The sequence below is a fragment of the Oreochromis niloticus genome, linkage group LG2 (genome assembly GCF_001858045.2).
Source record: "Oreochromis niloticus isolate F11D_XX linkage group LG2, O_niloticus_UMD_NMBU, whole genome shotgun sequence".
Taxonomy (NCBI): domain Eukaryota; kingdom Metazoa; phylum Chordata; class Actinopteri; order Cichliformes; family Cichlidae; genus Oreochromis; species Oreochromis niloticus.
The window spans coordinates 18,626,144-18,647,200 of record NC_031966.2 but is presented as its reverse complement, the minus strand read 5'-3'; the positions used below and the strand labels follow the sequence as shown (position 1 = coordinate 18,647,200).

General features: G+C 39.4%; 1 protein-coding gene across 4 annotated transcripts; it reads right to left on the bottom strand.

Annotated features, from left to right (window-relative positions):
- Window positions 1-262: 262 nt before the first annotated feature.
- Window positions 263-20,242, bottom strand: ocrl (OCRL inositol polyphosphate-5-phosphatase). 4 transcript variants are annotated; one of them, XM_019364605.2, is made up of 24 exons: window positions 19,817-20,242; window positions 19,221-19,300; window positions 15,475-15,566; window positions 15,081-15,119; window positions 14,629-14,742; window positions 12,712-12,879; window positions 12,378-12,621; window positions 12,079-12,249; window positions 9,876-9,977; window positions 9,647-9,761; window positions 9,228-9,344; window positions 8,752-8,933; window positions 8,487-8,598; window positions 7,574-7,683; window positions 7,172-7,307; window positions 6,925-7,035; window positions 6,681-6,846; window positions 6,141-6,376; window positions 5,421-5,444; window positions 3,268-3,387; window positions 2,663-2,747; window positions 2,339-2,466; window positions 2,123-2,234; window positions 263-1,735 (listed from the first exon to the last, which is right to left on the bottom strand). In XM_019364605.2, exons 1-24 carry the CDS (start codon window positions 19,856-19,858, stop codon window positions 1,611-1,613), a joined length of 2,931 nt encoding a protein of 976 aa, XP_019220150.1. In that variant the 5' UTR covers window positions 19,859-20,242; the 3' UTR covers window positions 263-1,610. The 4 variants fall into 4 exon arrangements, with proteins under 4 accessions (XP_019220150.1, XP_019220146.1, XP_019220159.1 ...); XM_019364601.2 differs by having other exon boundaries at window positions 12,079-12,252; window positions 19,817-20,240; XM_019364614.2 differs by lacking the exon at window positions 5,421-5,444 and having other exon boundaries at window positions 12,079-12,252; window positions 19,817-20,240.
- Between the last annotated feature and the right edge of the window lie 815 nt (window positions 20,243-21,057).

Sequence of the window (21,057 nt, the reverse complement as noted above, 5' to 3'; positions counted from 1 at the left end):
GTAAAACAGTTCTCCCAAATCTATATATATAAAAAAAAAAAAATCCCCAATATAACTGTTCCATAGGCTCATGCCACCGTTTGGCAAATCTCAGTTTGATAAAGGCCAACAGAGGATTTTGGAGTAAGGATGGTAATAAGGCAGAATGAGCTACTTCAGACCAACAGTTACCAACAAGTGTCACGATTGTCAGCATTTTCACATTGCATCATGTGTATATGTCGTCTGCAAAGGTCCTGGGGCATGTGTGAAAAAACTCTGGTTTTTCTGGCATCATGGGTAAATTATTACATCATCAATGTGAAAAGCTTATGGGTTAAACGGTTTCAGAGGAAATGGGCCTTAGAAGTTCCTTATTACAGAGAATCGGCTACAGAACAGAATGATCCTCTGTGGCACAAAGACAGGCAGTTTCCTGCAGAGTAATGAGCCATTAAAATCTGCTAATTTCACACCCAGAAAATGCTGCATGAGTTCAAATGAGAACATTAGTCTTTTGGATTTACCCTAAGGGGACAGAACTGCCTAAAACAATGAATAGAGAGCTTTAAGATGTGGCAAAAGTGAGGGAGAAGACATGTAAACACATGTAGACGCACACCAACAGTACCACCTTCAGGACAAACTGAACACCATCACAGATTCATACCAGCAGACAGTCAAACAACCAGGAAACAGGTAAACAGTCACTATTTACACCACCAGAAAAGAGTGAGATCTCCACCCGATTCCGATTGACCAGGAAGTTAGTGTGTTAACAGACTTGTTTCGCAAGTCAAGAGGAAATGAGGAAACTGGAGGTAAGGTTGACGGCTGAAGTTACACAAAACACAGCAAACACTCACAACCAAGAGTTTTCTACAACAGGGTGATAAAAACAAGTAAGAAGATGCCCAATTAAACATTTTTAAAACTGAAAGTAAACTGCAGTAGAAACCAAAGTGTTCACATGGTGCAAACTTGGAGGAAAACAAAAACATAAATAAACAGTTAAAATACCATGGATAAGCTCAAAGGTATCTTAATATTGTCCCCTCAGCTAAACGCTGCAAAACAAATGATTGTCATGATTTATCTTAAGCATAAACTTCTTAGTGACAGATTTCTATGATCATCCCATTTCAAACTATTTTAACAATATATTTAAACATCTTCAGTCCATTTATTAAAACCTAAGGCAGTCTCTTCATTTCTTTAGTGTAAGTGAGTCTCCTATTTAGCATCTATGGATACACATATATATATAGTGTTTTCACATTTATAACACTCACGGCTTAGGGGTTATTTTGGCAAGAGCACCTACATGAAGAAGTGTCAACTCTAGTCAGGAGGCACGGGTCCTTTGGGTCATCACAAAGTGCATCAGTTCAAACCTCTCCCAAATGCTTCCAAATCCTGCAACTTGTCCTATTGTGCACGGACTGAAGATATGACAGTTCTAATAAGAGTCTTCGGTACCTTACATATTAACACGACAGTTTGTAAAAGGTAGGGTGCAGAAAAACTGCACTGGTCTCCAGTAGATGTCAAAACACCAGGTCCTTTACAACCGAAGAGCCAGGCTTGGAATCAGCTCCAGACCAAACTGACACCATAATTAACCCTCAATGTTACTCCTCATCTCCGGCCATTAGGAAACCCAGAACAAAATCGATGGCTTTCTGGCGCTCGTGTGACGTCTGCCTGCCCACAAAATTGGGAGGTGGTCGAATGAGGAGGCTGGCAAAGAGGGTAGCTAAGGTATAAGAACAGGAAAAAAAATGTCAGTGATTGAGATTGACCGCAAATAACAGGTCAACATTTAACATACAAAATGCTAATTTATTAGTTACTCACATTATGCATTTTAGGTCACAAATGTTTAATCCAATATATGGTTACCATTGTATAAACTCAATACTGGCATTTTATTATATGAAGGCCTGGAAGCTCCATCTCTGATTTGGTTACAGCATAACTGTATTGTGGTTGACAATGTAATATTTTATATATTGAACAATTTTAAAATTCAATGATTTGTGCTCTTAATTAATTGTCCCACTGCTAATGCAAAACTAAATGGTTGGGATGGAAAAATCTGCTTAAATAAACTCTGTATTATGATATATGGAGATGACCTTACCAAGGAGACTGGCTGTTAGATTGTTGTTCTGTGAGTGTTTGAGAAGTTCTTTCAGAAAGGCCATTAAGTAGCGAAACACATTGCGGTGAGCCCGGGGCAACTGGGAGATCAACTGTCAAAAATCAAGGTAAACACAGAGATTAACCAAATCATAAAAATGACTGTACTCATCTGTACATGAACATGATGCCTCACTCTTTATAAATCAGACTGTACCTGTTTGCAGAGGCGGGTGTCGTTAGAGCAGTCTAGGCACCGTTGGTAGAGTTCATAGCACACCACTGGCTCTGGCAAAGCCTCCAAGAAGATCAGCAGTGCCTCAGCCACAGAGTGGTTACAACCAGCTACACCAACAGTTAGGGAACAACAAGAATTTTCTTATTTTCACAATGTCGTCTCTGAACTCTGCTCCTGCCTGAACGTCTTACCATCAGCTGTAAACCAGCTGACATGGATTTTAACACTTATTGCCATCAACGGATCACAAAAAAACCCTGTTATGTAATCTGCTCTGCTTTTAGAACTGGTTTCATAGGATACGGATGGAGTCAGGGATGCTGGTGTCCAGACAGTCGATGATGCTCTGCAGCTCCTCCTGTAGGCCTGGTGTCTGAAATAAGTCCTCCTGAAAGACATCCAGGGAAAAATGAGGAAAATTAAGGCCTGATGTAGAAACAGACTGAAGGTTTCTGGCACTCCACCCACTTCCAAGGTGCACGGAGCTGAGCATAAAGTTTGAAGAAGCCAAAACACATTGGACAAACAATAATGTTCGTAACTATTAGTATTACTGGAGCTTCAATCTCTTCACATTGAAATTCATATGCCCAATCCCTGCAGATTGCAATAATAATAATACTAGTAATAATAATCATAATAGTATTAACAATAATAATAACACCAACAACAACAACACCAACAACAATAATATCAGCCACCTATAAATAAACACAGTAGGTCCCCTTTAATAATATTATTTATCAAGTATGTCAATGAGGGGTTTTTTAGCACAGTAATGTTAGCTTCAGTTAGCATTAAAGAAATGTATCAGACAGTAAGCACTGCAAGAATTTATGTAAATCCAAACTCTTTCCTAGAGGTGAAAAAATGTTGGCATATCCAGAAAAGATCTGAAGCTCTCTCACCTGATCACAGGACTTTGTGTAGAGGTGGTTGACCAGAATCCACACCTCCTTGGGGATCTTCAGAGGTTTGTCCTCAGTACCGGCTCCATCCACCATCAGGAAGTTCATCTTGGACTTTTCCTGTTTGGACAAAAATCCAAATGTCTTATTCTGACAAACAGTAGCAGAGTACTATTGTTATACAGTGTTTATACCGCTTTGATCAGGTGTAACACATAATAATGGCTTCACATGAAAAATCACATCAATTAGTGTAATTGCAGCAGTGAGGTCAGTATCATCTCTGGAGACTTGTATGAAAGCCATTTTACTCAGAGCTGGATATCACATCCTTTTTGTCACTGAAAATGGATCCCCGAGACTCACGAGAGACGCCTATAAATAACCACAGCTACTGAGCCTGCACATGAGGGCAGAGGAAACTGGAGAGCAGCTGGGATGATGCTAACACACAGAACTAATGTAATATGGTGTAAGAAGTATATTTACATTGTAATTAATCTTACAGCGATCAAGGCCAAAAAGCTTTTACATAAAATGCATTACCTTGCGCCAGTGTCAAGAAAATGGAACATGCTTATATTGTAAGTGGTTCTCTGTTTCCCCATTTTCACTCATCAAGTCATAAAAAGGAAGAGGAGGCCTGCAGTTAGACTTCATATGAATGTCTCAGCTTCAACACTCCCTCTCATTAGCTTCAGTCATGTGCATAAAGGAGCTGAGCAGCAAGGCAAGCCTGCTGTGAAATGAGATTTAGTGTGTCTGACTTTCACCAGGCTGATGTTTCCTCTCTGCTCTCAATGGCCCATGGAAGATTTAATAGGCGACTAACCCCCCACACACAACCACACTCAGGGTATAACCAAACTAAAGCTTTGTCCGGTCTCTGATTGCCTGTGGATTACCAAATGCTGCTTGTGCCAGCTCTGGGGGATGTGAGACGAGCACACACTGATTCACTCTTGGTTAGCTTCTAAGGGTGTGTACTGATTAAAAATGCTAGCTGAACAAAAACAAAGGATACTTATATTTGACTGATCGGCAGCCATCACAGTTAAAAATAATCCTTATTTACAGTATACTGAGCACTGACGCAGTCGCTCGGCTCAATTTAGTTAGTATAAAAGATGGACATAACATTGGTGTCCCCTGTCAGAACCAAAAGCTGAGTGCTTCAAACCTGCATTCTTTCTAATGGCCACCAGGGGGCGACTCATGGGGTTGCAAAAAGACTTCAGGTTGTATAGTTGTAGCTTCCTTGCTCTGTGACACCAGCACACACTTTTCTGATGACTTTATGGGCTGAGTCACTAGTTTCATGTCATAAAAACATATAGAGTCAGAATGGAGGATTATTCTGATTATGTTTATTGGCTAATGAATTGTCAACCACAGGTTGTTGCTAAACGGAACTCGGTGCCTACGGTTTCCCAGTTTAAGTTTTCAGTTTCAAAACACAGAGATTTCAATGGTGAAAACACTCTGTGGCTTCATAGTCAAACTTCACTAACCAATGGATGGCATACTGGTGTCTACATGTGTCTTTTATACTGTGTATAGCTCAAACATCATTTCAAACAAGCTATTTAAACTCCATTCATTTTCAGTCAGTTTTCTTCTGATTGGCTACCCACTGCAAACAGATTCGTGCAGTAGGTGGCTGCTGTCTTAGTAAAACATTGAAAATAAATTCTCTTTCTCTCTGACATCATAAAGATCCACTAGCAGAAAAAACTGAATCTTTACAGCTGTCTCAAACCTGGGATTTTGGCTCTAAGTGATTACATGCAAAGTCTGAAATGCCGACACAATTCAGGAGCTGGACACAGATCATATTATTTTTCATTAAAAAAAAATCACTTCTTTTCATGATTAAAGTCACTCTGGTTAATTTTATATCCACTGGCAACAAATGGTTCAGCTCTGTGAAATCTGCTGTGTTATAAAGCTGGAAAAAGTTAATCCTCATACATAACACACATTAATATTGGGACTGACCTTTATAGTATAGGAACCAGTTTCTATATATAACATGAACAAAGAGGGAGATTAATAATGTCCCATAAAGCTGATAAAAGAGGTGGTCTTGTATCTCAACTTAAAGTGACCTTGTTGTGCCGGATAAGTGATCAGTATCCGTGTCAATATTTTACCTTCTCCATGTAGCTGTCCTCTCCCTGAGCAAGAAGTCAGCCCACAGCCACAGTGAAGAGTTGGAAACAAATGATCAAGGCAAGAAGAGGCGATGAAGGGAAACAAAGGAGGAAAGAAAGTAGAGAGAAGCACCAGGGATAAACAGAAAAAGTGTCAGAAAAGTGACAGATTCTGGATTGGTTTTTGTTTTTTTGCACAAATCATTTGATCAAATCAGTAGTGCGGCAGGAAAATGAAAAAGCTTAAAGTAGAGCTAAAGAAGTACGCAGTGATAGTAGTTCTACATCCTAAACGCAGATCAGATTCGATCAAAATAGCATAATAGAAGCAGACAGAGGAAATCATGTAAAGTTAGAGGAGTCTATTTATATGAAAGAAACTAAAGTGGGTCTAAGCTGAGTCAGTCTTTCCTTTTCTTTAGGAGCTCCCTTCTTATGTTCTTGCCACTTCCTTGTTCCCTTGGCCCCTCATGGCCAGAAATATAGTTTGAGATATTTTACACTCTCCAAATATAGGCTCTCTCTGTGACTGAGTTTACTCTACGAGACAGAAGAACCCCTGATGCCTCCTAGCCCTGGGTTCAGGTTGTTAAAAAACTACTCTGTGCAATCAGTTTGAACAAATCTCAGGAAAATATGTCTCTGTTCACTAATCCTATCTGTTTACACTGTACTAAAAGCATCCGTCTCTTCAAGATTGCCAGACTAGCTTCCTCTTACCAGGTCAATGAGTTTGGTAATGGGGATTTCTCTGATGGGTTTCTTCATGCGGCACAGAGTCTCCAGCGAGGTGCCAAAGCAGCTGGGCAGGTAATTGCCTGAGATTGTAATAAAGTAGTCTTTGCCACGGTCCAGATGAAGCACCAGGATGTCCTCTATTTTGTCTTCTCCAGAATTGAGCAGTGTGACAGAGTCTTTACTGACATACACCTCCAGATAGATCTCCAGAGTCTCATCTGTTCAAGACAATAAGGGAGGATTAGCGCTAACTCTCCTGCAGGGAAACATGTTTTTAACTGTGCCTCAATGATCTACTTTTTATTTATATGGGGTACAGAGAAGTGGTAAACTCATTTTTAACAACATTAACATTAAGTGCATTCAACAGCTAGTGATCATTAAAAAAAAGGATACAACAAGATGCATTCAGTACCAATAGTTAAACTACTTCACAGATCTTGGTTATAGGTCTAAAATTTGAACCAACAAGATTAAAGAGTTTAACAAAGTTAGAGTATTATTGGGATCTATGGGACTCACTTGGATCCAGCATTCCATCACTGGGCTCAGCACGCAGCCAAGACTTGCAATACTGCGAGTCATTAAGTTTGGGGATGAAGGCGAAGTGACAGGGTACCTGCCCATCATTTTTTATAAGGAAGCGCTCCTTTTGAAGCTGCCTGAACTTGACATTCTCAAATGTAAACTGCAGAGCAAAGAAAGAGAAGCAAGATTATTTTAAGAATAAACTTAAGACAGACCCATAGTGTAACAGTACTCTTACCTCTCTCCTGCTTAGAGAAACAGATGGAAGGCAGTCATTTTCCATCCTGTCCATTGCACGAACTATCTCCTCAAACACCTTCTTGTGGCGCTGCTCATCTACCACCTTCACCTGTTACACAAACGCATATTTCAAACATCATGAATGCAAATATTAATGTCATTTTTATTCAAGCAACAGCAATTGTTTTGTGTAAAAAACGAAAAACGCAAGACTGCCAGCTTTATGTGACTGCAGAGATCCTCACCCCTATACTAAAGAGGGAGCTGACGGGCTTGTGGTCGCTAGTTTTCATCTTCATGTGACTCCGGTATTCTATCTGCTTGACACTGTTGCCCCTCCACAGGATTCTGTCACACCAAGCCGGGACTCTGCACTTCCCACTGCAGGAAACAGGCACAGTTTCAGAAGCCAAGTCAGGAATCTCACGTCTCACAAATACAGTAATGCTGACACTGTATTTTAGTGTAGCGAAAGGGCCGGAAAAAAAACACTGTGTAATCAGGATTCAAAATGTGTGAATCCTGAATGAGGTTATTTGTTTGAATTAGAGGTCTTGGGATACTTAAAAAAAAAAGAAAAAGAAATAGAAATAGAAAAAGAAAAAGCTTCTGTGTTTGCTATATTCAACAGAGGGCCGTGGCTTTACCTGGAGTCCCATCGATCAGTTTTAGGGTCAAACTTGTATGTGGGAATGAAGTTAATCTCCCCTTCCATGAAGTCTGTGAAGGCCTTCTTTGTCTGCCTCTGAACGTTCAGCTGCAAATTAGAAGTAGGAAAATATTGTTTATTCAAAAAGTCAAAACAGAGCCCATCTGCTTTGAAATAAATAGGCAAAAGAAACTGAAAGATTACACAACCTGACGGTAAGTAATAACAGTGTTTGACAAACAGCTTCCCTTATTTCTTTTCCCAGTTTATATTTATCAAGAAATACTTTGTGTTTTAATTTTTCTGAACTTAACGGACATCTGACAAACTGCAAACATAAGCACAGTCTACTTACCCAGATAGTATGTAAATAAAACAGTGCCTAAGAACTGAAAAACTGCTGATAAGAATCTGACATGGATAAAATTAAAATACACCCATAGGTCACTTTATTAGCTGCACCTTGCTAGTATGAGTTTAGACCCCGTCACCTGCACCAACAACCATGCCACGGTACAAGTCCCTTAAAAAAAACTTTCTTCCCTACTCTGATTCTCAGTTTCAAAATCAAATCCAAATCTAGATCTACATATATCTATATAACATATATATCTATATATCTCTCTATCTAGCTATCTGTCCATCTATATTTAGTTAGATATTTGCATTGATGAGCGAATGAGTATCTAATAGTGGCCAGGGAGTGGACATTTTTAACTTCTTTTATGCTTGTTCTGAAAATTTTAAACTTACAAGAGAGAGTAAGAAGCAGTAAGGGAGGCATCCTAACAGTAAAAAAAAATTAAAAAAGAGGAACTGTCCCTGTTTTTAAATGTTAAAAGGCAGCCAAAACAGTAGTGAGATTTATGTCACTTTCACAGGAAACATTGAGCAAGGTAACAGTTTCTTACCTGATCATGCTCCTGAAGCTTCTTTAGATCACCCTGATTAATGTATTGTTTGACGTCAGCAGCATCGGTAATAAATAGACGATAGTTTAGGTCCCCGAGCCAGATTACAACACTAAAACACACCAAAGAAACAGAAAGCACTTTAAATAGCATCTTTGTAATGAATATGATGATTCAGAAATCCTGTCAGAGATTTGTAGTGTCATTACAAAACTGGTTATGTAATGTTACTGTAACACGCTAAATTAAAAGAGTGGGCACTCACTCGTGCTTGACGATGCTGAGAGGAGGGTAGTCCAGTAAGTGGAAGGTCATGCGTGCACATATGTCTTTATAGTCCTGATTGCGGCGCTCAAAGTCTTCCACATGTGCTGCTAGATGGGAATTGACGATGCAGAAGCTAGTGTTGTGGAAAACAAACCTCACTGCTACGCCTCCTTTGTTCCCCTGAAACATAAAGCAAGAATGACTTATTGACATTCAGGTAAATACAACCAGGTAAGATATCAATGCAAACTGCAGATAACATGTTTAGTATTTAATTAATCCAAAACAGCGATCCAACAACTTCACGTTCATTAAAAACATAACCCAAATTACCCAAGAAGCTAAAGGTGCAAGATAGCAGGGATATCTCACAGTCAGACAGTTTACATATTCATCATGATCTTTGATACTTCAATTACAATGGCTCATTTATGGTTTTCAGCCACATTGTATTTTGTCTTAGTGTGAACATACCATTTTTCCCATGATTCCTGTCCCCACGTGCTCAGCAGCCACATCTTTTATGTGATTCTTGTATGCCTTTTTAACATAAACTACAAGCATCATCCCAACGAGTCGTATGATCCGAACCTGAAGAAATAAAAAATGAAAATTCATATTTTTACCCACCTACTCATCAATATGGCAGGATGCATGCGCAAAGTGGAGGAGTTCAACTTATTCCACGGTGTTTTCCCATTGTCCTCCACATTAGGGCTTACATATATATATATATATATATATATATAGATATATATATATATATATATATATATATATAGATATATATATATATATATATATATATATATAGATATATATATATATATATAAACAAGATTATATGCTTCACTTTTTGGTCAACTCATCTTTTAGAAAGTCTCTCTGCTCACCCTCTTGTACTTGGCTTTTGGGTGCAGGCTTCTCTCCACAGCATCGACCCACAGCTGCTCTTTGGATGAGTCCATGTAGAAGAAAGCCTCAGTGCTCAGGTCCAATTCTTGAAAACTAGAACCATAACCCAAATCATCACACTGGCCGTTTTTACAACATAAGAATAACATCATAACATGATTTTTTTTTTCTTGCCAAAAATGTACTGTATGAATTTTTCTTACTGACCCAAGAGCATATATATCTGGAGGTTCAGGGTCACAGCAGAGCCACGGCTCAAGGCTGCTGTCTGGAGACTGACCGTTCACATTCCACGTACCTGTGAAAAACCTAGGAAACATAGAGTTTATATATTTAACGCCAACAAAAGTAGTATTCTTCAGTTTTTGGTTTCTGTTCACTTTCAGTTAAGTTTCCAGAGTGGATTTGCTCTTGCAATCAGTGCTACAGGGAGTGCAGAATTATTAGGCAAATGAGTATTTTGTCCACATCATCCTCTTCATGCATGTTGTCTTACTCCAAGCTGTATAGGCTCGAAAGCCTACTACCAATTAAGCATTTTAGGTGATGTGCATCTCTGTAATGAGAAGGGGTGTGGTCTAATGACATCAACACCCTATATCAGGTGTGCATAATTATTAGGCAACTTCCTTTCCTTTGGCAAAATGGGTCAAAAGAAGGACTTGACAGGCTCAGAAAAGTCAAAAATAGTGAGATATCTTGCAGAGGGATGCAGCAGTCTTAAAATTGCAAAGCTTCTGAAGCGTGATCATCGAACAATCAAGCGTTTCATTCAAAATAGTCAACAGGGTCGCAAGAAGCGTGTGGAAAAACCAAGGCGCAAAATAACTGCCCATGAACTGAGAAAAGTCAAGCGTGCAGCTGCCAAGATGCCACTTGCCACCAGTTTGGCCATATTTCAGAGCTGCAACATCACTGGAGTGCCCAAAAGCACAAGGTGTGCAATACTCAGAGACATGGCCAAGGTAAGAAAGGCTGAAAGACGACCACCACTGAACAAGACACACAAGCTGAAACGTCAAGACTGGGCCAAGAAATATCTCAAGACTGATTTTTCTAAGGTTTTATGGACTGATGAAATGAGAGTGAGTCTTGATGGGCCAGATGGGTGGGCCCGTGGCTGGATTGGTAAAGGGCAGAGAGCTCCAGTCCGACTCAGACGCCAGCAAGGTGGAGGTGGAGTACTGGTTTGGGCTGGTATCATCAAAGATGAGCTTGTGGGGCTTTTTCGGGTTGAGGATGGAGTCAAGCTCAACTCCCAGTCCTACTGCCAGTTTCTGGAAGACACCTTCTTCAAGCAGTGGTACAGGAAGAAGTCTGCATCCTTCAAGAAAAAACATGATTTTCATGCAGGACAATGCTCCATCACACGCGTCCAAGTACTCCACAGCATGGCTGGCAAGAAAGGGTATAAAAGAAGAAAAACTAATGACATGGCCTCCTTGTTCACCTGATCTGAACCCCATTGAGAACCTGTGGTCCATCATCAAATGTGAGATTTACAAGGAGGGAAAACAGTACACCTCTCTGAACAGTGTCTGGGAGGCTGTGGTTGCTGCTGCACGCAATGTTGATGGTGAACAGATCAAAACACTGACAGAATCCATGGATGGCAGGCTTTTGAGTGTCCTTGCAAAGAAAGGTGGCTATATTGGTTGCTGATTTGTTTTTGTTTTGTTTTTGAATGTCAGAAATGTATATTTGTGAATGTGGAGATGTTATATTGGTTTCACTGGTAAAAATAAATAATTGAAATGGGTATATATTTGTTTTTTGTTAAGTTGCCTAATAATTATGCACAGTAATAGTCACCTGCACACACAGATATCCCCCTAAAATAGCTAAAACTAAAAACTACTTCCAAAAACATTCAGCTTTGATATTAATGAGTTTTTTGGGTTCATTGAGAACATGGTTGTTGTTCAATAATAAAATTATTCCTCAAAAATACAACTTGCCTAATAATTCTGTACTCCCTGTAGTTTCACCCCGGGGAATAGATCAATTGAACCAATACAGCCATTGATTGCAATTCTACCAGATGTGCAGCAGCATGTTTCAGATGCAACTTTCCACTCAGTGTTATGAAAATGGTGAAGAATCTGTTTGGGTTTTTTTGTTTTATGATTCTTTTCTTGTTTTTTTACAGAAGTTCAGTTGCATAGAGCAGAAGTCCAGCACACCAATAATTGTATAAAGAATTGGATCAATCTTTGGTTTAGAAGACCTCGTGCAGATTAAACATGTGATTTGAAAGCACATAAAAGGCAAAGGAAAATAAAAAACCCATCAGAGACAAGCACCCAGTGTATTTTTTTCTCATTTCTAAACTAAAATGTCTCAATCATATTTTCACACATAAGTTTTTTCTTCTTATCAAAACAAAAAGAAATTAATGAATTCCACTTACTTGAAGGGCCGGATATCCACGTACTCCTTCTCCTTCTTGCCCAGGCGGTGTTTGATGAGGTATTCTCTCTGACCTGCCTGGGTGGAGAACATGGCCTGTCTCATGCTGTTGGTGGTGGGGCTCTCACACCAAGATGGTGGCCTGTCTGCACGGTCAAACCCTGACCTAAAACTACTGAAAAAGGGGGGAAAAATACTTTAAAATCAGCAGTATTATGGACAGATTAAACATTTTGCTTGCTAATCAAAATAGTTTTAATGTACAGTAAATCTACTTCGCTGTGACAGAAGTTAACTTACTCTGACTTGCTGCTAGTGACTGAGGAGCTGTCTTTGGCCTGTAAGGAGGCAGCTCTGTCTTTAGGGACTGGAGCAGGAGGCAGAGGATTGGATGGAATAGAAGAAGCTTTGCGAGGAGGTAGTGGAGGGACAGGTGGAGGCTCCCTAGAGGCAACTATGCGATTCTGGTGATTTTTCTTTTCTTCCACTTGGAAAGTGTGGTTGTTCTCAAAGCCAAAGTCTGGAACAAGTGACTGAATTGGATCTTTAAACAGAGAAAGTGAAAAAAGTAAACTTACAAAGAAATAAGACAGCTCTTTTTTGTATCATCTATTATGAATGCTTTTATTCTTACTTGTGTTATTCAGAGTTGATGGAGTGTTGTTGTTAAGACTCGGGGGCACTGCACTAGTAGGTTTGGGTGGGTTAGCTGTCTTGGCAACCCTTTGTGGAGGGACAGGTACTGGAGTTCTCTGTGGTGTTGGTGTAATGGGCTCCATTGCTGTTGGTTTGGCAGGTTTGACTAAGAAAGTCAATTAGCAGCATTAGATGGTAGCACAAAAGAGCAAAATCTAGGTTTTTAAATACATGTCCCCGATGAGTTGAAGAGGATCATAAGCAAAATTTGGTCATTATTATTTCTACAAGATAAGCAACTTAAAATTTAAAAAAAAAAAACAAAACTGCGTAATATAATCAGGTGTAAAACAAAAAGAGATGTGGTCTTGGAAACAGAGGCAGAAACACCACATTTAACATCCTGTTAAGACGAACGGAAATCACAAGAGAAACGTCATCACATGAACATGCGCCTTATGACAAGAGCAATATGGAAAGGGTTTCTGGTACTTGCTTTACTGAAGGATATTATGAGCATTAACCAGTAAATGACAGTAAACTGGATGAACAGGTTCTGAGAAATAACAGCTCCTCAGAGTGCCACCACCATCCTGCTTCAAAATATTTGTCACAGCAAGATGTTGGTCAATGAGCTCGTAACCAAAAGGCTGATTCAAAAGCCAGGGAGGATGTTTAGTTAGGGTGTGTACGGGTTAAACTCTTGGCCAGCTGGACTACATTTTCCAGCACATTAACTCTTGTGTCTCTACTGCATTTTTGAAAAACAGGCAAAAGGAAAAGCAAAAGACTTTTAAAGCCACGGTTTACACACAAAAGCAATTAGGAAAAATCCATGTAAATTAGACCGTTTTTTAATTTACTTAGTATATAAATTAAGGAAATAACAAATCTTCTTTTACATTTATGTCACACTATAATACAAACCACTCAAGGCATGCAAGACCATTTCCTTGTCTTTGTATTTTTGGATGCAAGTGCACATGCTGGGTTTTTCTAAGAGTGTGTTCTACAAAAACCTGTCAGCTACAAATGCATGACATCTATAATCTATGTGGAACAGATATAATCACGAACCTCAGAAACAAGTAAGAGGGGAAAAAAACAAATACAAAGATTTGTTTTATAGGCAGCTGACTGGTTACTTATACGTAAAAAGACTTCACAGCTTCAAATATAATACACTTTGACTGTTTATGATTTTAAATAAAACAAACACACACATCCTGCAGTGCTTTACACGTCTCCACCCTGGACTTACGTGTACAGATTAGGTCATGTAACTGAATACAATTATCCCAGTGTTCTTAGCCAAAAGGCTGCCAGGAGTTCAACAACGGCATGTGAATTAGACTTCTATACATCCAGCTTCCTAGTAGCTCTTCTCTCCAGTTAAGATATCCAGATAAAATGAAGATAAACTACGGATGGGTGTGGATAAGATTACTTTATTACTTCTTTCAGCACTCACAGTGAGGTGCAGACCAAAGCAAAAGCAATGCATGATCACCATTTAATATAATCCCCTCATGCTCCCAACATAACAAAGGCTTATAGCATTTAAGACCTTTATACATTATAAGTATATCTGAACACCAATTTCTGATAACAGAAAGTGTGGGAAATTTGGCCACAGCTTATAAGGCTAAAACGTAAATCTAAGAGTGAAATCACAATAAACAAACAAAGTTTTTTTGTGCTTTATGGCTACATTCAAAGAAGTGGGCTTGCACCCATGGAGGTGGATCTGATTTCAAAAACTGAGGCCAAGGAGTCTTTCCACCTGTATGTCAGCAGCAAGAATACACAGGAAACGAGCAAGAGCTGTAATCCACCCTTTGTAATAAATGTTAGATGAGTCATTAAATAATTAACTATCCCACTGCTTTAGATGAGTGAAACAGTCGAGTCTTACCTGCTAGTTGAGCACTCTTCACCTGGGTAAGGAAAGTCTGAGTCCGATCATCATCCTGCAGTTCCAACAGCAGCTCTGGGGCTTTTTCTCCTTTGATTCGTACTTTAACGGAAGCTTGAACAGGAAACAGAAAGCACACATCCTTAGACTTTGAAACTCCTTAGTAATGCAAACTGTTCTGCAAACAAAACAAATTGATTTAGAAGTGAACCAATTAAGCATTCTTTCAGAAAACCCTGGCAACTCATGACCTGAGTATACTACTAAATAAAGACATTAAGCTGCAGGCATGCTCTAACAATGCAGTAAAGCTAGACAGGTGTTGTGTTGTAATTAATGTCATGATTCACCTCTGAAAGCCTGGCTTCCAACACCTTTTTATAAGATCTTTTACACATGATATTGACTCAAAACTCATATATCAGAAGAGAAAAAGAAAAAAAACTACTTACGATCTACTGACAAATCAATAAGAAGAGCTTCTTCAGCTTCTGAAAGGAAAAAAGGAGAGCTTAAATAGTGCCATTCAAATAGTCTGCAGAGGGAAACTTAGTAGTCCTGTTACAAGTATTTCTACAGGTTCTTACTGTTGGCCACTGCTTAACATACTGCGACACTGTGTGGGAAGTCTTTACATTTTCTCATTAGGTGCAATGGAAAAGCTCCTTTCACTTTTACTTTTGGTGCTGTGACATTGACTAAACATTAACTTCACATGGAATAGAGGTCAAAGAAAGTGAGGTGTGACGGAGAGAGCTTACAGAAAAATACACAAACGTATCCTGACTGATTATACTCAGGATTTAAAACAAGAGTGAAATAGAGAATAACAAAAGGGTCACATACCTCGTACAATTTCAAACTTAGCATTGATGGGTATCGATAGCTGAGCCACTGGACGAGACACAACAGCATCAGGGTTGGCTAAAACACCCAGTCTGGATCAAAACAGTACAAACTCCCACTTAAAATCAGCTCTGTGGTGCTTAATATCACATAAGCTTAGAAGTAAATCAAACTAAAACACAAGAAACATACAGACAACCTGCAGCAATATAACCCTCTTATAACAGCCATTCTTTTGCAATTAGCAGCAAGTTTCATGCAACATTCAGTATGGAAATATTAAACTCAACATCTGAGATGCAATGCTGGTAGATTAGTGGTGGACTATAACTATCAAGTGATTAAAACAAACACATGCACACATGCAAAACGTATGTCTATCTGCAGTTAAAGATTAACAAACAAGCATTGTATGTCCTTCGGGTTTTGCTTGCGAAAGTCCACTGGAGCCGCACAAGCTTTGCGTCAATAAACATTCAGCTTAATCAGCTTCAAGTCTGTGATGTGGGTTGATGTAGGCAGGCTCATTTTTTCCTTTCTAACAATTGCTGACTAACAATCGGGGCCAACACTGCGCTCAGGAAACTGCCCACGCTTCCCCTCCACTTCACACTAAGTCAAATTGCATATAGTGAGAGGAAAATGATTCAGCCATGCGAGAAAAAAACGTGTCAGAGGAACTCGGAGTTGACCAGAATCAACGTCTGATATTGAAAATTACACAATCAACAACTGAGAAAATCGAAAACCCCTCAGGGGAATATAAAAAAATACTACAATGACCATACAACACAGAACAACGAATAAAATATGTGGCGGCCCTTATGATGCTCACATTTGTCAAACGTATTTATCAGACTTTCTAGTTTCCATTTCTATATAACCAATTTTGGATGTCTAAAATCTTTAAAAACAACCTTAATCACTCTGGGTGTAGCACCTCTACTATAGATGAGACTATAGAAAACACTAAACTGTGCAAATACACGATTCCTTAGTATTATAAATGAAAACAGTGAACTGGCTAAGACAGAGGTCCTCACCAAATAGTTTCCTCAATAAAATCTAAAAAAAATTAAGTACGGCTTTCTTTAATGCCAAGAAAATGCCTAAAAATTAATATTGATTAATATCTATATCAGCAAATATTTTAAGCATTTATTATTAGATGCGACTGGAAATCTGATATATGCAAACTTTATGTCCTGGTGACCATTTAAATTCAAGTTTCTTGAGCCAATAATTTTAAAAACCCGAATACGTGGTGTCTGGGGGGGACTTTGATGAAAGATTTAAGAGATTAAAGCTGACACAGAATCTGCTTATCTAGTCATTTCTCCCTGTAAGGACTACTTCTTAGTTTAGTGTGTTTTTTAATAGATTTAGTTGAGCATGTAGCTTGTGTGTTCATGTGAGTCTCATTACAGCCTAGGAAGCAAAGGAATTCTGGATAATCTGCAGTGAGCTGCCTGCTGGTGCAAAGAAAAGCTTAACAACCCAAGCCACAGTGACAATTTAAAATAACCCCCACTGTCACAACATAACCCGAACAAATGCTAGGGGGTGTAAAAAGTACACAAACTAAGTGTTACGCACAAGTTGTTGAGTAAACTCTAACTAGGAAGTGGTGTGGTATGTGTGGAGCAAGTTTACATCAGCTGAAGGGACTGGAACACTCAACCATATCACCACAGCCCCACAGGCAGCATCGTCCTTATAAGTGTCCTTCTGAACTCAGAGGAAGAGCTCCATAAAGTCACTAAAAACGCAGCATTCAGTCTTTTAGCTGGGCTGCATGACATCTGCCACTAAAAATTTCTGACTATGTTATGTTGCATTTGTTTCAGATTCTCTGGCAGTTTTCATTTTGCTTTTTTTTTTTTAGATTTAGCCTAGGAAACTATAAAATCTACATAGAACAAAATCCAGGAAATCTGGATAGATATTATACAGTGAAAACATAGAAACAGAAACATACTGAGGCACTCTCTCAGGTAAAATCAAATCATGAACCATGAGAAAGCCTGAGATAGGAATTCCCCTACTTTTAAGTAAGTAAGTCTTATCTTATCTTTTACCTGAAGACAGATAGTAATTTTTTATGATTACCTTTACCACATAAAATCTATCAATTATTCCTGGATTATTTTTCTTTGTACTTCTTCCTGCCCCACTGAAGAGCACTTCTCAGATCATTTGTCATAGCCATGCATCATTTTGCTTTTCTGATTGCAAGATCTATTGGTTAGATAACACCCTAAAAAGATAATCCAACTACACTCAACAGGCCCTTTGCTAGGAGCACCTTGCAAATATTTGGCTAGACCCAGTTTTGCCTTCAGAATGGCATTAATTCTTTATATATAGACTCAAAAAGATGCTGGAAAAATTTTGCTCCATATTGGCATGGTAAATGGTAAAATGGTAAATGGCCTGTATTTGTATAGCGCTTTACTAGTCCCTAAGGACCCCAAAGCGCTTTACACACCCATTCACACACTGGTGATGGCAAGCTACATTGTAGCCACAGCCACCCTGGGGCGCACTGACAGAGGCGAGGCTGCCGAACACTGGCGCCACCGGGCCCTCTTACCACCACCAGTAGGCAACGGGTGAAGTGTCTTGCCCAAGGACACAACGACCGAGACTGTCCAAGCTGGGGCTCGAACCGCCAACCTTCCGATTACCTTCCGATTACAAGGCGAACTCCCAACTCTTGAGCCAGTATCACACAGCTACTGCAGACATGGCAGCTTCACATCCATGATGCAACCCTCCTGTTCCAACAAATACCAGAGGTGCTCTATTGGATTGAGACCTGCCATTTGACTACCAGGAAACTCACGGACATGTTAAATAAACCAGTTTGAGATGATCTGAGTTTTGTGACATGGTCTGCTATCCTGCCTGAAACAGCCATTAGAAGATGGATACACTGTGTTCATAATGGGTGGCCATGGTCAGCAACAATATGCAGGAAGGCTGTGGTGTGTAAATGATGTTCAGCTCTCTGTGTTTAGAGATCCTCTTCTGCATACCTTAGTTGTAATGAGTGGATATCTGACTATGAGCTAAAAGCAGTCTGACCAGTCAGACTTCTGACAAGGCACTTTTGCCCACAGAACTACAGCTCACTGGATATTTTCTCTTTTTCAGGCCACACATTGTAAACACTAAAGATGACTGTGCTGGAAAATCCCAGTAGATTAGCAGTTTCTAAAATACTCAGACCAGCCCATCAGGCACCAACAACCACACTACAATAAAAGTCACATAAATAACCTCTTTTTCGTGTTCTGATACTCAGTTTGAACTTCAGCAGGGCTTCTTGACCATATTTACATGCCTTACTGCACTGAGTTACTGCCATCTTATTAGTACCTAACCAAGTGGCCAGTTAAACTATATAATTATCTATCATCCTGCCAAGTACTCAGTGTGACGCTATCATGGCACACACCTTTCTGACCTAACAGAGTGTATTTTGAACCATACCGATATCACAGCAATTGTGGGTCAGAGATAGGAGGAAATATAAAAGACAAACCCAGAGTAGCGCAGACACCTCAGATATGCTATAAACCACAGCTTTACGAGTTCTCACAAACTAGGTGCTGCAGTAAATGCCTAAGAGTGTTCAAATTGTTTCAACAACTCATCACCACTACTTATGATTCTCAATAGGTTTATCTACTGCTTGACAAAAATCACATTGTTTTTCAGTCATTTGGTTCATTGATACTTACATAAACTCTCCACCGCGTTCAATTAGTGACAGGAGTCTGGGCTCCTTCTGGCCAGACCTCACCTCCAGGCATTTTACAGTGTGAGCAGCACAATCAAGGAATTATTGTGACTGAGAATGAGAAACTAGTGACTGTCACCCCAGGCTTTGTAAACTGAGATTACACTACAGATACTCTGAAGGGTTAGAACAAGCCATGCCAGTTAAAAGGTGGGCAACTTAAGGTAATAAAAGAAAAGAGCAGGAGGTGGGACAAAGCACTGCAGATGCTGGGTTTGCTGGTGCCAGTGCAGGTAATACTTTTAGCTTAAGGGTGTAAAGGTGTAAGGATGGCTAACGTTATTCTGTACAAGTGATTTTAATTAGCGTTAATTGCATGACACTGGTCATATATCTGTGCGGTTAGCAATGAACTGGATTAAAAGTGAGCTGTAGCTACTTTATAACATGATTATTTAAGTGCACGGTTACTAAATATCTCCATATTACTGAATTACTAACGTTGCCTAATGGGCTTCACTAAAAGCTAACGTTAGCTAACAAGCTAAAACCCCCAAAAAAAACAAGCCCAAAAATACCAGAACTCAGAAAGGATATTGCCAAGCATTCCTCGCCGCATATCCCCAAAGAGGAATCCATTCTTACCGAGAGGAAATAAATATCAGTTTATCATTTGGGTTTATATCACTTCGGTGCGGACGTCAGGGCAGGGAAAGTTAAACCTCCACCCGGCGCTGCGGCGGCCTCCTTCCGGGAAGCTTGGCCGCTAATGCTAAACGCCAGCTGATGATGTTGTTGTTGTTGTTGCTGCTGCTGCTGCTGCTGTTCCCGGATAGTATTAAAAATATCACAGTTAGAAACTTTAAAAAGAAAGAAGAAAACCCCGGCTCTTCTCGTGTCCCCGTGAATGCCAGAGAGCAGGTTGCACAGGCTACATAGCTTTAGCTGGCAGTTTTATGATTTAGCCGCATATGCTACAGCACAGAGTTTGATATGTGGTGGACTCCCTCCTCCTGCCGCTCCTCTCCCTGCTTAAGGACTCATCATCCTGGTTTTTTGCGGCAGTTGGCTTCGAGTATGAGCTTAATAACGCCATCTTCTGCATCGGAGTGCAATACTAAGTGAGTAAGCCTCCCAGCCCTGACAAATATAAAGAAACCCCTGCGACATCGTGTGGTAAAACAATATTATCTGCATATAATTTACTTTCCAGTTTCACACATCCTCTTTGGGGGATTAAAAATGTCCGAAAGGTGTTTTGTCCCACATTAATAGGCATGAGGTGTAACTAATACAATCGCTTTTACATTTTTTTTTTTAATATTACCGCCACCAAGGAGGTTATGTGTTTTGGGGGGGTTGGCAGTGTTTTTACGCGTTTCCTTCTTTCTGTAAACACGATAGTTTTTTAAAAATTAAATTAATTCTTATCAAATTTATTGGAGTGTATTGTGTGGTCATCTAAACAATCCATTCAAATTTGACCTCCAAACTCTAAGTTAAATAGACTGATCTGCACCTCAAAGTAATATTGCTATAGAACTATTTAAAACTATATTTCTTAATGCCATTGGTTTAATTGACAACATATAGAAATATAGGGATTTTAAATATTGGACCTCATTTTCCAGTTCAAATAAGATAAAACTTATACTGTCTTTTATCTTTAAAAATTTACATAAAATTGTGTGTTGGTACTGGCAAAATTGGAAAGGATAGAAGTATATGGTGATTATAAATATCACATTACAGTTTGCATTCAAAAATCAGTCACATTTGCCCTCTGATCAGTTTTACATTTCACAACAACTGAAGGTGTGTTATATCTTTAAATAAAG